This window comes from Peromyscus maniculatus, chromosome 21, assembly GCF_049852395.1.
Source record: "Peromyscus maniculatus bairdii isolate BWxNUB_F1_BW_parent chromosome 21, HU_Pman_BW_mat_3.1, whole genome shotgun sequence".
Classification (NCBI taxonomy): domain Eukaryota; kingdom Metazoa; phylum Chordata; class Mammalia; order Rodentia; family Cricetidae; genus Peromyscus; species Peromyscus maniculatus.
In genome coordinates this window covers 49,328,828-49,347,320 of record NC_134872.1, presented here as the reverse complement: position 1 = coordinate 49,347,320, position 18,493 = coordinate 49,328,828, and the positions used below count along the sequence as shown (strand labels likewise).

Sequence of the window (18,493 nt, the reverse complement as noted above, 5' to 3'; positions counted from 1 at the left end):
ATCACTCTGTCTGGTTGGGGGCCTAGCCCACACGTGGCTTTCAGTTGAGTCCCAGGATTTGAGCAGGCCCCTGACCATCCCTCCCCACCCGTGACCACCTGCCCACACTTGGTGTCTCCTTCATTAGCACATTCCTGGTCTCTGCCTTTTGGGGTAGAATTAGGTTTCCTGACTCAGTGGTCCTTTCAGAGCCATGTCACTAGATGGGGACACAAAGACAAAAGCATGACAGAACAGGCCAGGTTGAGCTTTATGAAAACAGGGTTTGGACTCCACATAGATATCCAGACTGCCCTCCTACAGCATGAAGGGCAGGTCCATGTTCTTCTCACCCGTGCCCACGTAAATGTAGCCATAGTTCTTGGTGCGGGGAGCATGGTAGAAGGTGAGGCCTGGCCAGAGCAGGCTGCGGAGCACCACCAGCGCGTTGCCTCTCTCCATCTGGATGCTCCAAGACCCTGGAGGGGACAGACGGGTGCCTGGGCTGAGGTGCCTCTAGAAAGAAGCCGCTGTGCTGGCTGACGGGGCCATTTTGTGGAGAAGTGACCCGCCAAGTTAGGGCTTAGCAGGGCGGCAGACAGAGTGGCTCCTTCCCTCGCACTGGAGTCAATCACCGTGACCTTGAGCCTCTGTTCTGAGATGGATGGGACAACCAGGGGCCCAAGCTGGAGCTGGCCATTTCAGGCCTCCCACCTCAGTGGTCGTCCCAACTGCTGGGAGGTGGAGCCATGCTTGGTGGGAGGGGACATGGGCTGCTGAGTCTGCCCGGTGCTACTCGAGACACAGCAGCTCAGACCAGCCGAGCTGTGCAGCCAGGACTTGGCTGGAAGGGCCTGATCCAGCTCCAAGGGAGGGAGCCGCTGTGTGGGAGGAAGGAGCCTGGGAAAATCGCCTCTGGATGTAGATCTGGGGCTTCTATTCCCCTGCGCACCAAGGCCTCTCCCCCAAACCAGCCACAGCCCTGCCAGGAAGGCAAATACTTTTAAAGGTTTTGGTGCGGGACCAAGCAGTTACGCTCTGAGGGCTGTTCTGGGGCCTTCATCAGTTGCCAGCTCAGCCCCGTTGCTGGCTCCCGCCGCTTGAGCTCTCCCCGCAGCCTGCCTCCAACCATGGCCCACCCTGGTCACTCCACACCCAGCAGCCTCACCACTCAATCCCCACCCTCTGGGGGCCACCCTGCATCTGAAAAGCTGGCCCCTGTCTAGCTAGCTGTCTGCCCTGGTCAAAAGCAGAGCTTTCTGGAAGCATGGAGGTCTGCTGCCCCGGGTCCTGACTCAGCCATGCATGGGACAATGAGGTGGAGGCTACGCCATGGCTTGTCATTGCCCCGTCGGCAAGAAGGAATCAGAACGTGTAACAGGCCCTGGCTGGAGCAGCACCTGACCGATAGCTGTCCCTCTGGGGACCTGAGAACCTTGGTGGCTTTCTTGGTCACAAGTCTCTAGAAAACTGTTTGGTGGGAGAAGAGGATGGATTATGACAGAACAGAGCGTTTCAGGTCCACTGTGTCTGGTCCTTGACAGCTGGCCCAGGAGTTTACCATTCTCTAGCCTTAGTCACCCTACCAGGGCCCAGAGCGTCCACAGAGACCCGGTGCCCCCTTGCCCTTGGAGCCCACAGCTTCACAGCCTCCTTGAGATAAGCAAGACCAGACTCTGATCGCTCTGCCCACCCAGGGAGGCTGGCCTGCAGCTTCCCTCGGCCAGTGCTAGCCGGGAGAAAACAGCCTGGCTCTACCCCACCCCCACTGCAGCCAGATACCCGTCAGTGCAGCCAACAGCATGGTGGCATGGGGGCCCTCACACCAGCATGTCTGCCCACCTCTGGCTTCCAGGAGATGGGGAGCAGCTGGGGTGAGTGGCCCAGGCCCAGTGGTACCAGAAAACTGAGGAAGTTAAAGAAATGTGGGACCGAGGAGGACAGGGCCAAGCAGGCCAAAGGGTGCCAGCCGAGTTGCAGCATGCCAGGGTGCAGCATGCCAGGGGCCAGCCTCCCCGCCTTCCCTACATTCCTGTCATGCTCCTGTCCGCTCATCCTTCCTGGCTCAGCTCATCATCCAGAACACGAACACACACACACACCCTCTCCTCTCTCTCTCTCTCTCTCTCTCTCTCTCTCTCTCTCTCTCTCTCTCTCTCTCTCTCTCTCTCTCTCTTTCTCGGTATGTGTGTTGGCAGACACATAGCATGTATCTGAGGGACCAGGCACTGTCACCTTCACCACTGTCTCAAGAGCAAGCATGGAAAAACTAGGCTACAGTTCCAGCTAGCTACAGTTGCCCTTTGAAGGAGGAAGTCCCCTGGTGGGACAATTCACAGCCCCCGGTCTCTCCCAGGTCTCCTCAGACCTGCCTTCCTGGCTTCAGGTGGCTCTCCAAAACATCTGTGCTCTGAGGCCGGGGAGAGGATCAGCCCTCGAACTTAGCAGGGAGCCCTATACAATTGGCCGGAGGTCCTCCTGGGTTTCCTGATCCGGGGGTCTTACCCACCTCCCCAGGGTGGAGCCCCAGGCTAAGGTAGCCGGGCCTTCACATTCTCCTGCTACCCAGGAAGAAAGGGTGACAAGGAGTGTGGGGGCCAGCCTCCGATCAAGCTGCCCAGTTACCTCAAAACCTTCATCACACTAAGAAATGGCCAGGAAGGACTGGAGTTAAGAGCACTGCTACTCTTACAGAGGACCTGGGTTCGATTCCCAGAACTCACGTGATGGCTTACAACCGTCTGTAACTCTAGGTCTAAGGAATCCGGTGCCCATTTCTGGCTTCGATGGACACCGGGCATGCATGTGGTACACACATGCAAGCAAAATACCCATACGCATAAAATGAAATAAAAAATGACCATGGGCCCCTGATGGAAGAAGCCACCATCCCCCTTACCACGATGTACAGTCAACCCTCCTAGAGGCTGGAGGACAGAGGAAAAGATGCCCCTGGTGTCAACCACCAATGTAAGCAAGCAGTGGGTAGCAGGCCCCGGTCAGCCAAGCTTACAAAAGACTTAGGCAGGCAGAGCCATCTGCACGCTCACCCATAAGACTGCTACCGCGCGCCCATTCTCTTCATGCTCCCTGTCTCACCCTGCACTGCAGAGTTCCACCCCAATCACCTTCTCTACCCCAGTATTTAACGGCCACTGTCCAGGCTACAAGACTCTTGCTGCCCCCTGCTGTCCACACTGGGCATTGCCACTGAGTGTTCACTGTTGGGACCCCAACCTGTGTTTAGCCCTTCCTGCCAGCTCTGCACCCCCACTCCCTGCCACCTGCTGCCCTGCTGCCCACTCCTCTGCGCTCCTGACACCTTCCAGCCTGTCTCAGTCACTCTCCTCAAACCTGCCTGACACAGGAGAGCTGTCTCTCTCATTCCAAGGGCACCAGAGGGCTTGGCAGCTGCCCCATGCTCCGCTGACAGAGTGGAAGGTTAACGGGTGTTGAACGGCAGAATGCCACTGAGGAATCTGGCTGCCTGACCCACTACCCCGCCTGCCTTCCTGTGCAAGACCAAAGTCAGAGAAGTCCTAGCCAGTGCCCTGCACCCATCAGGAGGATGAGCCCATCAGGGACCCATCCCCACAAAACTGTCCATCCCGGGGCATTATAAGGCAGCTCATTGCCGAGATATTGGCCTCAGGCGACATCCCTCCTCCTTATCACTCACCAAGGCTGGTCCAGAGAGAAGCTGTGAGCTCCATGCCTGTCTCTGTGGGCACAGAGGGCAAGAGGCCCCAGGACAAGACCCACTTCAACCATACCTGCTCAGAGGTGACAAGCTGTCCTGAATGCTTGCTTCAGACTCAGAAAACAGTTCTCCTCCCTAGGCAGAAAGGGCTAAGGATCTACAAACCCCACCCCTTTAGCCAGACACGGTGTTCCAGGGACTCCTCCAAGGGTTCTTGTTCCTACTCTGCAGCCCAGGGCATCACTATTGCCATCTGCCAGGCAGGAGAGCCACCACCCAGCAGCTCATTCCGCTAGAGAGAGTCTGGAAGGAAGCCGGAGTTGTGCCTGATAAGTGAGATCCATCCTGCCTTGTTCACTTTCCTGCTGGTCCCAGAGGCCGCCTATCCATTACTCTAAGAACTCACTCAAGGTGACTTGGCTCTGGTGCCCCCATGTGGCAGAATCCAGCTGCTCGGGACCACCATGCAGCGCTGGCACTGTGCTGGCCTGAGACACCCTGAGGGCTCTCATGCCCCTTCTCTGTCTCCTGTGCACATTGCCTTATGATGTGCATAAGATGTGCATATGATGCGCACACAGACCTCCCTTCAAGCTTCCACAGCTTCTCCCACCAAAGCTTTCCAGAACTCCTGGGCCTGCCTCAAAACATCCCTATGGCTTTTTTTTTTTTTTTTAACCACTAGAAATATATTTTTTTTAATTGTGGTTTTTGGCTGAGTGTGGTGCTAATCTCAGCACTCAGGAGGCAAGAGACAGGCAGATTTCTGTGAGTTCGAGGCCAACCTGGTTGAACTATAGAGTGAGTTCCAGAACTACACAGAGAAACCTATCTTGAAAAAAAAAAAATAAAATCAGGGTTTCAGGTAGCTCCGGCTGGCCTAGAATTTACCATGTAGCCAAGGATTACAATAAACTTCTAATCTTCCTACTGCATCATGACACCTTGTCTCAAAGAAGAAGAGGGGGAGGAGAACAGTTGTTCCCAGAGATGGGTTGGATAAAAGGAAGTATGGGGTTATATCTTCAAAGGACACAGGAAATAGAATGATGGTAGATAGGAAAAGTACATTTAAAAGGTCTATTGTAAAACATGGAAACTATAGTTAATGATGAACATATGTGGATGAAGATATACATGGAGATAGATATATGAATACAGATATATTTGAGACAGGGCTGTGCATTGAAGTCCACGTGTCTGGGCTTTCTTGTCTGTCCCACCACAGCTGGCTTTATATTATACTCCTAGGAAACACAATGAGAACAGACTCGTGTGCTCCTTGCAAAAAAAACAAAAACTACCTGGCTGGGTGTGGTGGCACATGCCTTTGAACCCAGCACTCAGAAGACAGAGGCAGGAGGATTTCTGTTCCAGGCCAGTCTGGTTTACAGAGAGAGTTCCAGGACAGCCAGGGCTATACAGGGAAACCCTGTCTCATACAAAAAAACAAAAAACAAAACAAAACAAAAAAGCCGAAACACATTAAAAATTGCTTGGGATAAAGTTCAGAAGTGCATTAAAAATAACAACAAATCTGCTCAAATACTCGACACCCTGAGCTACTTTGCTTCCCACCTCCTGCTGGATAACACAAGTGGAATGTCTCACACCAGACTCTGGAGAAGCCCCACCCTCAAGAGGTCACAGTGAGCCACCAATGCCCGCCCAGGTTCTCAGTCCCAGCCTTGGGGAAAGAAGAGAGGAGAGAGGTAGGGGTTGGCCTACTGCTCTGACCTGAAGGCCAGTCCCACATCCTGAAGATAATGGCCTCTTACCTTTGGGGATGTCATACTCCAGGGAGTCCATGAAATCCAGAGAGGGGTCCAAGTCTGCCTTCTCGAGCAAGGTCTTGTTCTTCAGATCTACAGCCTCCCTGAAGTGGAAGTACGAGCTGAGCTTCCTGATCTCAGACAAGGGCAGGCCTGGGAGGGGGAGGAGGCAGGCAGGAGAAGAGTTAACCCAAAGCCCAGGCTCCTTTCTCCTGGTGCTGCCACCAAGGGGGATGGCTGCCACCAAGGGGGATGGCTGCCACCAAGGGGGATGGCTGCACAGGCCTCTGTACACCAGACAGATAACCCAAGCCGGAAAAGGGAGCTCGGTTCCCTCTGCCCATGCTTGACCTCCACTCCACCCCCCAAAAAAAGGAGCAAGGAGGGCCAGTGGCAAGAAGCAGGTAACTCTGACCCAGGAAAACCCAGGTCACCATAGGCACTTCCTCATCTCAGGGTCCAGTGACTGAGAACCCACGTCAACTGTACTGGCTAGTTCTGTCAACTTGGCACAACTTAGAATCACCTGGAGAAAGAGTTTGTTTGTTTTTTTAATTAATTATGTTTTTTATATTTTTGAGACAATGTATTACTATGTAGCTCTGGCTGGCTTTGAACTCACAAAGAGTTCCTCTTATTTTCTGTTTTTGTGTATTCTCTGAGCCAAAGTATGTAGTCAATAAGAAAGAATACATGTTTTTGTCTCTATTCCTAGAAAAAAAATGTAAAAACTTGTCTCTTCCTCTGCCTTCAGAGTGCTGGAATTAAAGGCATGAACCACCATGCCCAGCCTGGGAGAGTCTTAATGAAGAATTATCTAAAGAAGTGATTCTCACCAGGTGGTGGTGGTGCATGCCTTTAATTCCAGCACTTAGGGGGCAGAGGTTCGAGGCCAGCCTGGGCTACAGAGCGAGATCCAGGAAAAGGCACCAAAGCTACACAGAGAAACCCTTTCTTGAAATAAAAAAAAAAAAAAAAGAGGTTCTCAACCTGTGGGTTGACCTTTGCAGGTTAAATGACCCTTTCACAGAATTCACATATCAGATATTTACATTATGATTCATAGCAACATTACAGTTATGCAGTAGCAACAAAAAAAAATTTATGATTGGGGATCACCACAACATGAGGAATTGTATTAAAGGGTCACGGCATCAGGAAGATTGAGAACCACTGATCTAGATCAAGTTGGCCAATGGGCTTGTCTGTGGGGAATTATCTTCATTGTTAATTAATGTGGAAAGACTCAGCTCATTGTGGGCAGTACCGTTCCCTAGGCAGGGAGGGAGCCCTGGACTGTGTAAGAATACAGCAAGCTAGCCCAGCATAAGCAAGCAAGTAGGTGTGCTCAGATGTGCTCATTTCTCTCTGCTCTTAACGGCGATGTGAGCAGCTATTTCAGGCTCCTGCTGAGATGGACTGTACCCCTCCTTCATGAAGCTGCTTTCTGTTGGGGTACTGTGGACAGCAGCAGAGTGAAGTCAGGACACTAACCCACAGCAGCAGGCCAGGAGACCCATCCTCCCAGGTGCTGGGACACAGCCACTCTTCTCCACGAGGGCAGATGCCCTGGTCCCCCAGACATGTTCAACAGAACCTTAGCACCTCCTGCTCTGAGAGGATGCACATGAACTCACCTTCAAAGGTCCGATTGACGTGGGTGACTCCGAAAGGAGTCTTGAAGAGAGCGCCTCGGGGGATGATGGCTACAGCTTTGTCAATCTGGTCAATAACAGACACCAAGCGGGTCTCCTCCTTGATTTGGACCTGAGAAGACAGGGGAGGAGTACCCTGCCAGGGTATTGCGCCTGCTCACTTCAGATGCGAGGACAGAGCTCGGCATGATCAATTCTTTCCCTACCAGTTGGGCCTGAGACCTGGGTTATGCTGAGTAAGCATTTGTCTTATTTGTCTTCCTCAGGGTGTGTGTGTGTGTGTGTGTGTGTGTGTGTGTGTGTGTGTGTGTGTGTGTCCTCTTCTCCTTTCCTTTCCTGAGTTGGTACTACATATAGGTAATAAAAATATTCAAACCACAAGAAATTCCAGTCCCTAAGTAGCTACCATGATGAGTTTGTATGACCCCTTCCAGAGACAGGCCATTAAGTCATTATGCTTAAAGGCTTTTTATTCTGCCTTTGAAAATATGGAACAATAAAAATAAAAAGGAGCCGGGCGGTGGTGGCACACGCCTTTAATCCCAGCACTTGGGAGGCAAAGCCAGGAGGATCTCTGTGAGTTCAAGGCCAGCCTGATCTCCAAAGCGAGTTCCAGGAAAGGCGCAAAGCTACACAGAGAAACCCTGTCTCAAAAAAAATAAATAAATAAAATAAATAAATAAATAAATAAGAAGGAGCCAGGCAGTGGTGGCACATACCTTTAATCCCAGCACTCAGGAGGCAAAGGCAGGCATGTCTCTGAGTTCTAGGCCAGTCTGGTCTATACAGAGTGAATTCCAGGGCATCGAGGGCTACACAGAGAAATCCTGCCTCAAAAAAGAACTAACTAAATAAATAAATAGTGAAAGCAGGCCCAAGGGTTTAACTCAGTTCGTAGAGTTCTTGCTTAGGGTATGCAATGCTCTGGGCTCAAATTCCCCACACCAATACACCAGATGTGTTGGCAAATACCTGTAACCCTAGCACAGGGTTAGTGGAGCTTGCAGAAGGACCAGGAGTTCAAGGCCATCCTTAACTACATAAAGAATTTCAGGTCACTGTGGACAACATGAGATCCTGTCTCAAACAAGACACGTTAGGAAAGCAGGGGCTGGAGTTAGTTCAGTTGGAAGGATGCCTGATGCTAGTCTAACTTCCACAAGGTTTAGGGCCCCATCCCTGTACCCCTTAGACCAGGCACTAGACTTGGGAAGTAAAGGCAGGAGGCCTGGAAGCTCAAAGTCATCCTTAACTACTCAAGCAAATTGGGACCAGCTTAAGATACACAAGACTGCTCCCAAGTTGTGTGTGTGCGTGTGCATGTGTGTGCGTGTGCGTGTGCGTGTGCGTGTGTGTGTGTGTGTGTGTGTGTGTGTGTAGAGAAGGCTCAGTGAAGCATTTGCAAGCCTGATTATCTGAGCCGGCATTAAAAAGCTGGACACTTGGGTACAGTGGCGCACATCTGTAACCCCAGCACTCCTGTGGTGAGATGGGAGGCAAAGATGGAATGGCCCAGGAGCTCACGGGACAGCTAGTCTAGTGTGAACAACACAGCGACAGAAACTACAGAGACTTTGCCTAAAAAGGGGGGGGGGGGCTGGAGGGATGGCTCAGAGGTTGAGAGCACTGGCTGCTCTTCCGGAAGATCTGGGTTCAATTCCCAGCACCCACATGGATGCTCACAACCATCTATGACTTCAGTCCTAGGGAGTCCGACAGTCTGCTCACAGAGTGCACAGACCTTACATTGAGGCAAAGCACTTACACACATAAAATAAATACATTTTCTTTTTTAAAGTGCAAAGAGAGAGCTGACTCCCCCAAGTTGTCCTTTGACCTCCATACTCACACCATGGCTCATACTTGCCTAAACACACACACACACACACACACACACACACACACACACACACAGACGTGCACACACACTGACACAGACACACACATACTGACATAGACATACACACACACACACACACACCAACACAGACACACACACACACACACCGACACACACATACACACAGAGAGACAGGCACACTAATAATAATAGATAAGATTTTATATATATGAAAAAATTATGCTCACTGTACATTATTTGGATAATATAGAAAACCATATCAAAGAGGATTAAAACTACTCATTATCCTTCCTCCCAATCACTAACAGACTGATACACTTCCTTCTATTCTTTATGCAAATCTATGCATATTTTATGCATCTACTTAAAGTAGGATTGGGGTCCCAGTTGAGGTAGCATCCTTCTTCAGGCTTGCCATCACCAAGCGTTTCCCCATAAGGTTACTAAACCTTACACAGAGGATAGTCCACTGCAGTCCAGTCAGGGCCAGAAGGAAGGAAAAGGAGCACGCTGTGCTCACCGCAGAAGCCTGCGGACAGAGGCAGCGGGACCCACGGAGCCACCGATTGCGGGGCAACAAGGGGAGGCAGAGGCTAACATTCAGAACTTCCCGGCCCAGCGCCTGTGAATGCCTCCTTATTGGCTCCAGCAAGCCTGCCGGGGTAAATGCCATCAGCCTAGCCATGCACAAAGAGAACCGAGGTCAGGAAAGTGCGTTTGTCATCCGAGAGGTGTGCCTGCCACTGCCCAACAGCCTAACACAGACTTATGGCGTCACCCGAGTCCAAACGCAAGGCTGGGTTTTGAGTCCAGGCTTGGTTTAGCTGAGTGTGGGCTCCCCACTGGTCGACCCAGTGGCATTTCTAGGAACTGGCCCTTTTGATAAAGTGCACACGTTGGAAATGACGTCGGTCCAAGGCCACTTGGCATGACATGTTTGTCAAAGCTGAAACCTGGAAGCTACTTTCCGTTAATCAAACCCTGTTTAAACACGGGTCCTTTCACACGCTGGCACAGAAAGCAGGGTGGCTGGTTGGGGTGCTGACGGTCTCTGAAAAACACGGCTTCATGAAAAGAGCATTGGACAGGGCTGTGGACACACCACACCGCCATTCTAGGTTTCCAGTTTACTCTGTTTTATCGCTTTGCACATACAGGTATTTTGCCTGCATATGTCTGTGCACCATGTGCATGTCCGGTGTCCACAGAAGTCAGAAGAGCATGTCGCGTCAGACCCTCTGGAATTAGAGCTATGGTGGCTATGAGCCACCCTGTGGGGCTTAGAATTGAGGCAGGTCCTCTGCAAGAGCAGCAGGTGCTTTTAACAACTGAGCCACCTCTCCAGCCCCACACTGCCACCTTTTAATTTTATTAAGGAAAACACACAACACACACACACACACACACACACACACACACACACACACACACACACACACACACAGAGCAAGGGTTTCCTTGGCACTGGTGTCTGGAAATAACACCCCACTCTTCATAATGGAGTCAGACCCCCGAGGATCATGGGAAAATGCAGGCTTGGGAGACTAGGCCTTGGATTGTACCCTTTGAGCTCCTGGAGGGCAGTGAGGCTGCTGATGAGGGAGAAGGATCTGGACTGGACAGGGACACATATGCTAAACAGTTACATAATGTCCCCTAGAAGAAGGGTTTCCCTGCCCGGCAGGCAGGGAACAAAGGAAACTTTATTACATCCCTTTTAGTGCCTATGACTCAGGAACCATGTGGTGTATTATCTAGTAAAATTAAGATTAGTTCAAAAGGGCTGGCCAGATGGCTGCGGGTTATGTTCTTGCCATCAAGCCTAATGATCTAAGTTCAGACTTTAGAACTTCTATGGAGAAGGAAGGAATTGACTCCCACATGCTGTCCTTTGACCTCCATGGGAGAGCCCGACCCCACACATGAAATAAATACATGTATTTCAACGGCAGAGTGGTTGCCCAGAATGTATAAGACCAAGTTTTGATTCCTAACACTGTAAAATAATAATAATAATAAAAACAATAATCAGCGGGGCAGTGTTGATTTGCACTTGGGAGGCAGAGGCAGGTACGGTCTACTTTACTGAGCGAGTTCCAGGACAGCTGAGGCTACACAGAGAAACCCTGTCTCAAAAAGACAAAATAATAATAATAATAATAACAATAATAATAATAAAACAAAATGTGCATGTATACACATTCCTGATCCTCAAGGTGCAGCACAGACCCCTCCCCCATCCCCATGTGGAGCCAGGCTTTACGAGAGCTGCATATCCACTCTTCTTGCCCTGCCCCTCAGCTCAGCCTTAGCTCCAGTGTCCTCCTCACCACCTGGATGGTAATGAACCACCTTTGCCGCGCTGTCAGAATTGGCAGCAGCAAAGCCCCTAGCCCCCAGGGACTCAGTGCACACCCAGGCAGTAGTGACGGTGGTGACAACAGATAATCACAGTGGGACTTGTTCTTCTTTCTGCCAGGCTGGGATCTGCCAGCTTCTTGTGTGTCTAAGTGTCTTGCCTGCATATATGTCTGTCTGTACACCACTTGTGCGCCTTGTGCCCACAGAGGTCAGAAGAAGGCATTGCATCCTTTGGGACTGGAGTTAGTGTTGTAAACTTCCATATGGATGCTGGGAACGGAACCCAGATCCTCTGGGAGAGCAGCCAGGACTCTCAGCCACTGAGCAGCTCGCCAGCCCTGGACCGCTGTTCTTGTATTGAGTTAGCTGGGTTTGGCTTGTGAGCCTGGGAAGGCGAGGGCTTTGCCTGCGGCGCTCACACATTCTCCCGTTGTGCTGACCCTCAGACTTGATGGGCATTTGCTCAGACCCTTCCGGCACCCCCACACCCCTGCACTTACCACCACCTCTTCATCGAAGACCTTCTCACCCTCGTTCACCTTCTGGAGCTCAGTGTGTTCATACTCGTGTGAGGGATCCCCCATGAAGCGGCCACTCACCACAGCGGTCTGCGTTGCCATCTCCTCTGTGGCAGGGGGCAAGAGGCTCCACTCTGTGCAGTTCAGGCTGCCAACAACATCCACATCACCCTGGTCTCCGATTCTCCTCACTCCCACCACTTTCCCTCATCGCAGGTTCAGGCGGCCAAAAGCTTTGCAAACACCTTCATCCCAGAACCTTTCAAAGCGTCTGGTACCATCCACCCTTACATTTGATGCACATTTACTTTTGTGTACTTTTCACTTGCTTTAAAATATTTTATTTGGGGGGGCTGGAGATATGGCAGTTAGACACACTTGCTGCTCTTCCAGAGGACCCAGCACCCAAATGGTAGCTGTTCATTCACTGTTCATTCACTGTTTATCCTTGAAGGAAGTCAGGAAGGAACTCAAACAGGGCAGGAACCTGAAAGCAGGAGTTGACACAGAGGCCACGGAGGCTGTGGAGGGGTGCTGCTCATCATGGCTTGCTCAGCTTGTTTTATAAAGATTTATTTAGTTTATGTATGAATGCTCTATCTGCATGTACACCTTTATGCCAGAAGAGGGCATCAGATCCCACTAGAGATGGTTGTGAGCCACTATGTGGTTACCAGGAATTGAACTCTAGAAGAGCAACCATAACCACTGAGCCATCTCTCCCGCCCAGCTCAGCTTTCTTATAGAACCCAGAACCACCATCCAAGGGATGGTGCCACCCACAATGGGCTGGGCCCTCCCCATCAATCACTAATTAAGAAAATGCCCTACAGGTTTACCTATAGCCTGATTTTATGGAAGCATTTTCTTTTTTTTTATTATTTTAATAACTTTTTTCATTTATTTTATATACTGACCACAATTTCCTCTCCCTCCTCTCCTCCCAGTCCCTCCACTTCCCATCTACCCCCTCCCCATCCACTCCTCTTCCTACTTCTCCATTCAGAAAGGGGCAGGCTTCCCATGGGCTTGAACAAAGCATGGCACATTAAGTTGAGATAGGACTGAACCCCTCCCCCTGCGTCAAGGCTGGGCAAGGTAACCCAGCATGGGCAACAGGTTCCCAAAAGCCAGCTAAGCATCAGGGACAGGTCCTGATCCCACCACTAGGAGCCCCACAAAGAGACCAAGCTACACAACTGTCACATACATGCGAAGGGCCTAGGTTGGTCCTACGGAGGCCCCCCAACTGTTTTTCTACAGTCCATGTGCTCCCATAAGCCCCGGTCAGCTGCCCCTGTGGGTTCCCCTATCATGACCCTCCTCCCCTTGCCTCCCCACACACACCCCACTCCCACCCCCAGTTCTACAATCCCTGCTCCCTTTCTTCAGCAAGACTTCCGGAGCTCAGCCCAGTGCTTGGCTGTGGATCTCTGCATCTGCTTCCATCAGTTACAGAGTATCTCTGATGACAATTAGGGTAACCACCAATGTGGAGAAGGCCAGTTCAGGCCCCCTCTGCACTATTGCTAGGAGTCTTAGCTGGGGTTGTCCTTGTGGGTTCCTGGGGCTTTCCCTGCACCAGGTTTCTCCCTAACCCCAAAATGCGCCCCCCATCAAGACATTTCTTTCATTGCTCGCCCTGTCCCACCTCCACCCGCCTCCTGCTCCTTCAAGTTCCCATGCCTCCATGCCCCCCTCCTCAAAGTGGATAGTAGGAGTAAAGACTAGGATAGCCAACCTACAACCCACCGCCCCAGAGAGGCTAGATAATGAGGAGGGCCCAAAGAGGGATGCATGGATTTCCCTGGGAGGCACTTTCTTAATTGGGGTTCCCTCCTCTTAGATGATTCCATTTATGTCAAATTGACGTAAAACTATCCCAGCACTCAGGAGGCAGAGGCAGGTGGATCTCTGTAAGCTCAAGGCCAGCCTGATCTACAAATCGAGTTCCAGGACAGCCAGAGCTACACAGAGAAACCCTGTCTGGAAAGAAACAAACAAACCAAAACTCCAACCAGCTACCCAGCATAGTAAGTTTAAAATGTTCCTAAGTCTAAAATGCACTAAATGCCCCTCAGCTGGCTAACACCACAGCTTAGAGACACAGCCTGGAACTACTGCTTGCTATCACTGCTCAGGACTGGATGAGGAATTAAATCACACATCACTAGCCCCGGACAAGATCCGGGGACGGGTGCGAGGCTTGTTCTCTACTGAACACGGCTGTAAAGCCGTCACCCTGTAAGTGTGTAAGCTGATCCCGGCTGTGTGGATGCTGACATTAAAGACATCTGGACTGTGACATTCCAGAAGAGTCTCTTGAAGCTGAATTTTGTTCAATTATGGGTTTGTTCCCTACCACACAAAACAACAACAACAAACAAACACAAAACAGTGTTTTGTTGTTGTTTGTTTTTGCTTGTCTGTTTCTATAACACACTTGTGATCCCAAGCATTTGGGAAGCAAAAATGGAGACTCTGAAGTTCAAGGTCATCCTTGACTATGTACTAAGTTCAAGGCCACCCTAGGCTACATGAGCCCCTGTGCTCACAGTGTATGTATGGAAGGGGGTGGGGGTGGGGGCGCATGTTTCTTTTCTCACTGCACCATGATTTCTGCTCCCATCCCTCAGGAACTCAGGAACCTTCAGGGATCTGGGCAGTGGTGGCTCGCACCTTTAATCCCAGCACTCGGGAGGCAAAGGCAGGTGGATTTCTGAGTTCGAAGCCAGCCTGGTCAACAGAGCAATTTCCAGGTCAGCCAGGGCTATGCGGAGAAACCCTGTCTTGAAAAAACAAGAAAACAAAAATAAGAGAAAATGCTACTACACCCACATTCCCTGTCTCCCTTTGTACCTGGCACCCATCCATCATGTAACTGATGTGGGTGTTTAGTCTGACCCTGTCATATGGCTCCTAAATATACACTGTAACAGAAGCTCCATGAAGACAAAGAGTTTGTTACACCTGCTTTTCCAGGCAGACTGAATTCCTGGTGCCTAAATCAATGCATAGCATATGATAGGAGAAGGAGCTCAACAGAGGCTTATACTACAGCCAAACGAGTCTCACCCCTCTTTATCTTTAGCTCAAATGTGGATTCCCAATCTGTATTTAATGTGCCTCATCACGCTTTGCCCAGACACCCCACGCCAGTCACTCTGCCCTCCCACTGACTTTTGTTAGGTTTGGTTTGTTTGCTTGTGGGTGGTTTTGTTATTTAAGGTAGGGTCTCTCACTGTGGCCCAGGCTGGCCTTGAACTTCTGCCTCAGTTTCTGGAGTGCTGGGATTACAGACCTGAGCTGGATCCTGATGCCTGGATTCTCAATAGTAAGCAGGGCTGACACTTAGCTGCATCCATGGGATGGGCCAACAGTGAACTCTCTACCTTCATCCAAGCTGCCATAGCCTCCCTCCTTCATTGTTTTGACTGCCTCCATCCCTCAGCTACTTTCCCTTCAAACCCTCACCTCTAGGCACTGCAAAGACCCCTAAATGCTCACACACACACACACACACACACACACACACACACACACACACACACACACACACTTCCAGACCACTGCCCACTCAGGTCTGAACAGGCTCTTCTAGCTTATAACCCCTTTGGTGTCCCCTGGTGGCCTGTGGACAAAGTTCACAGTCTTGACTTGTCCAAGACTTGTCCTGTCTCTTTCCCAGACACTCAAAGCCTTCTCTACTCACAGTGCAGGAGGGTTATGGGTTTAGAACTGCTGCTCCCTGATCAAGCTTATTTAGCTGTTCTCCAGAAGCCCAGGACTCCTGGTATCTCTATATGTACACCTCAGTTCTGGCTTTTCTTTTTGAGACAGGGTCTTTAATTTTTTTTTTTAATTATTTTGTGTGTGTGAGTGATTTGCTTGCATGTCTGTACATGCATCTCATGTGTGCAGTGTCCCTAGAGGCCAGAAGAGGGTGTTGGGTCCCCTGGGACTGGAGGTATAGATGGTTCTAGGGATTGAACCCCAGGTGTCTAGAAGAGTAACCAGTGCTCTTAAGCATTGTGCTATCTCTCCAGCCCCAACACAGGGTCTTATGTAGCCCAGACTGGCTTCAAACTATATATAAAATCGGAGGCTGCCCTCGAACCTCTGAATCTCCTTCAGTGCTGGTTTGAGGCATGAATAGGTAAATGAAGGCCCCAGATAACTGCAGCTTGGATGCGTTATACAGTGGTAAGCTCCCTCATTGTCCTGGGGAACGCAGGAAGAGGCAGGGATGGTCCTATATGGTAGTCTTTCATTGCAGAATTTCCCCCCAGAGCTTCTTCCCCCCTTCCACGAGTCTTCCAAGAGCACCTCTCGCTGCAGAGCCCGCATCCCCGTGGGAGACACTTCCAAACAGCTCCAGCACAACCGCCAGAGCGTCTGACTTCTCCAAACCAAATCCGGTCCACAGCTGGAACCTGAATTCTACACTAAGTTGCCTTCTCCAGGAACTCTCCCGCTATTACGAATCCATCTACACCAGTTTCTCTTATTCCTCCAGGATGGCAGCCCTCGAACTTCCCCACCCCCAGGCACTTTCCAACCCCGTCAGGGTCCACAAGACCCTCACAGTCCCCAAGCTCTTGAACTGTCCTTTTCCTCCGGCCCAGCCCACAGGCCACTTACTTTTCAGTGCTTCTAGGGCAGGTCCTGCCCACCCATCTCCCCCATCCATAGCAGCACCCACCACCCTACGGTGTTGTCCTGCAGCCTCGCCTGCCACAGGGTCGCCTTACCTGTACAGCGTCTTGCGTGGTGCGAGCTGGTCCTCACTCAGGCCCTGTGCGATGTAGTAATCCGCAACAAGACCGAGGATGCGGCCCCAGAAAAGGACCCGAGCAAAGCGGTAATCGCGCTTAACCAGCAGAAGGGACGTGAGCAGCGAGGCTCGACGGTCCGGGCTGAGGCCCTGCCCACTGCCCGACGCCAGCTCCAGCGACAACAAGAGGCTGTCCGCATCCATCAGGCCAGCAGTTCTCCTCCACGCTAGTCCGACGGGTAGAAGCCGTCTCCATGGAGACCCCGAGCCCCGCCCCCTCGCAGTCTAGCAGGAAACAAAATCCCACCCACCGGACCGCCCATCTTTCCAAACCCGCCCTTTCCTGGAGCCCGGGAACACACTAGCCCTTCCCTCCTCTGCTGCGCGCTCCAGACGTCTTTTATCTTTCTGGCGCCGCGGCTTCGCCATAGGAAGTGCCAGACCAGCTCCATACACACGCTCCACATTAAGTCCTATGCTCCACCTATGCCCGACAGGGACTTGGGAAAAAAATCAATACAAATCCCCGCCAACGGCATTAGTTGTATTAATCAGCCCGGGCATATCACTTCTTGGCCTGAGAATTTTATGAAAAAAATCTGACACCTCCTTGCTCCAGAAGCAGGAGTTTCTGACACCCTCTAAGCTCACCCGAAGTCAGGTTTCACCAAGTACGCTCTATCCACTCTGTCCTTTCCAGTTTTCACCTGAGAGCTTTTATTCCCTGGACTAGTGTGAGAAAAAACTAGACAATGAAGTAAGATATAGGACCACTCCTTGGAAAAGGATGGTATGGAAAGGTGACATTTTCCAGGGGTGGTGGCCCACAGTTTTAATACCAGCACTCAGGAAGCAGAAACAGGCAGATCTCTGAGTTCTAGGCCAGCCTGGTCTACCTAACAAGCTTGGAGCCAGCCCAGGCTCAAAGGAGATAATGTCTCAAAAACAGAAGCCACTACACGTGCATATCAGCTACAGCCTACATGTACATGACCTTGGCCCACAACTGTTTAGACTCGGATGGAAGACCAGCACCAGCACCCCACTATTGGTGGGGCTCTGCGTTCCCCAGGCTAATCCACTGCTGTTTAACTTCCACTCTGGAGTCCCCAGACAAAATCAACAGGTTCCTCTGAAAGCTTGTTTCAGGGAAGTTAGGCTTGGTTTGTAGTGACTGAGCTTTTTATTTCTGGATTCCTTCAGGGAAGACTCATGAACTCAAAATGCCCTGGGCCTCCACGCCAAGCCCATAGAGAAACATGTCTAAATCACTCAGCTAATTGCTTTGTTTTGATTGCCTGAGCATTGTTCATCATGGCTTTTTAAATGAGCACTTGAGGACAGCTGACCTGGCAGATAGGTCTTTCATTTCAAAACAATTTATGGCCCCCATTCACAACTTCCCTGCTCTCTGGTCCCCCATTCACAACTTCCCTGCTCTCTGGTCCCCCATTCACAACTTCCCTGCTCTCTGGTCCCCCATTCACAACTTCCCTGCTCTCTGGTACCCCATTCACAACTTCCCTGCTCTCTGGTACCCCATTCACAACTTCCCTGCTCTGCCCCCCCCATTCACAATTTCCCTGCTCTCTGGCTCCCCCCTTCACAACTTCCCAGCTCTCTGCCCCTCCCATTCACAATATCCCTGCTCTCTGTCCGCCCCCATTCACAACTTCCCAGCTCTCTGGCCCCCCCATTCACAATCACAATATCCCTGCTCTCTGTCCCCCCCATTCACAACTTCTCTGCTCTCAGGCTCCCCATTCCCAGCTCTTGTCAGAGCCGCTCCACCATTTCCTGCCCTACTTTGGCAATATAGCACAATTCTTCTGTAAAGAAATACTATCCAAAAAAAAACCACAAAAGAACCAAC

The 18,493-nt window shown here is 51.0% G+C and overlaps 1 protein-coding gene across 2 annotated transcripts; it reads right to left on the bottom strand.

Annotated features, from left to right (window-relative positions):
• Positions 1-242: 242 nt before the first annotated feature.
• On the bottom strand, positions 243-16,883 carry Rsph9 (radial spoke head component 9). 2 transcript variants are annotated; one of them, XM_042266115.2, is made up of 5 exons: positions 16,598-16,883; positions 11,829-11,994; positions 7,089-7,242; positions 5,458-5,604; positions 243-458 (listed from the first exon to the last, which is right to left on the bottom strand). In XM_042266115.2, exons 1-5 carry the CDS (start codon positions 16,822-16,824, stop codon positions 298-300), a joined length of 855 nt encoding a protein of 284 aa, XP_042122049.1. In that variant the 5' UTR covers positions 16,825-16,883; the 3' UTR covers positions 243-297. The 2 variants fall into 2 exon arrangements, with proteins under 2 accessions (XP_042122049.1, XP_006985022.1); XM_006984960.4 differs by having other exon boundaries at positions 7,089-7,218; positions 16,598-16,882.
• Between the last annotated feature and the right edge of the window lie 1,610 nt (positions 16,884-18,493).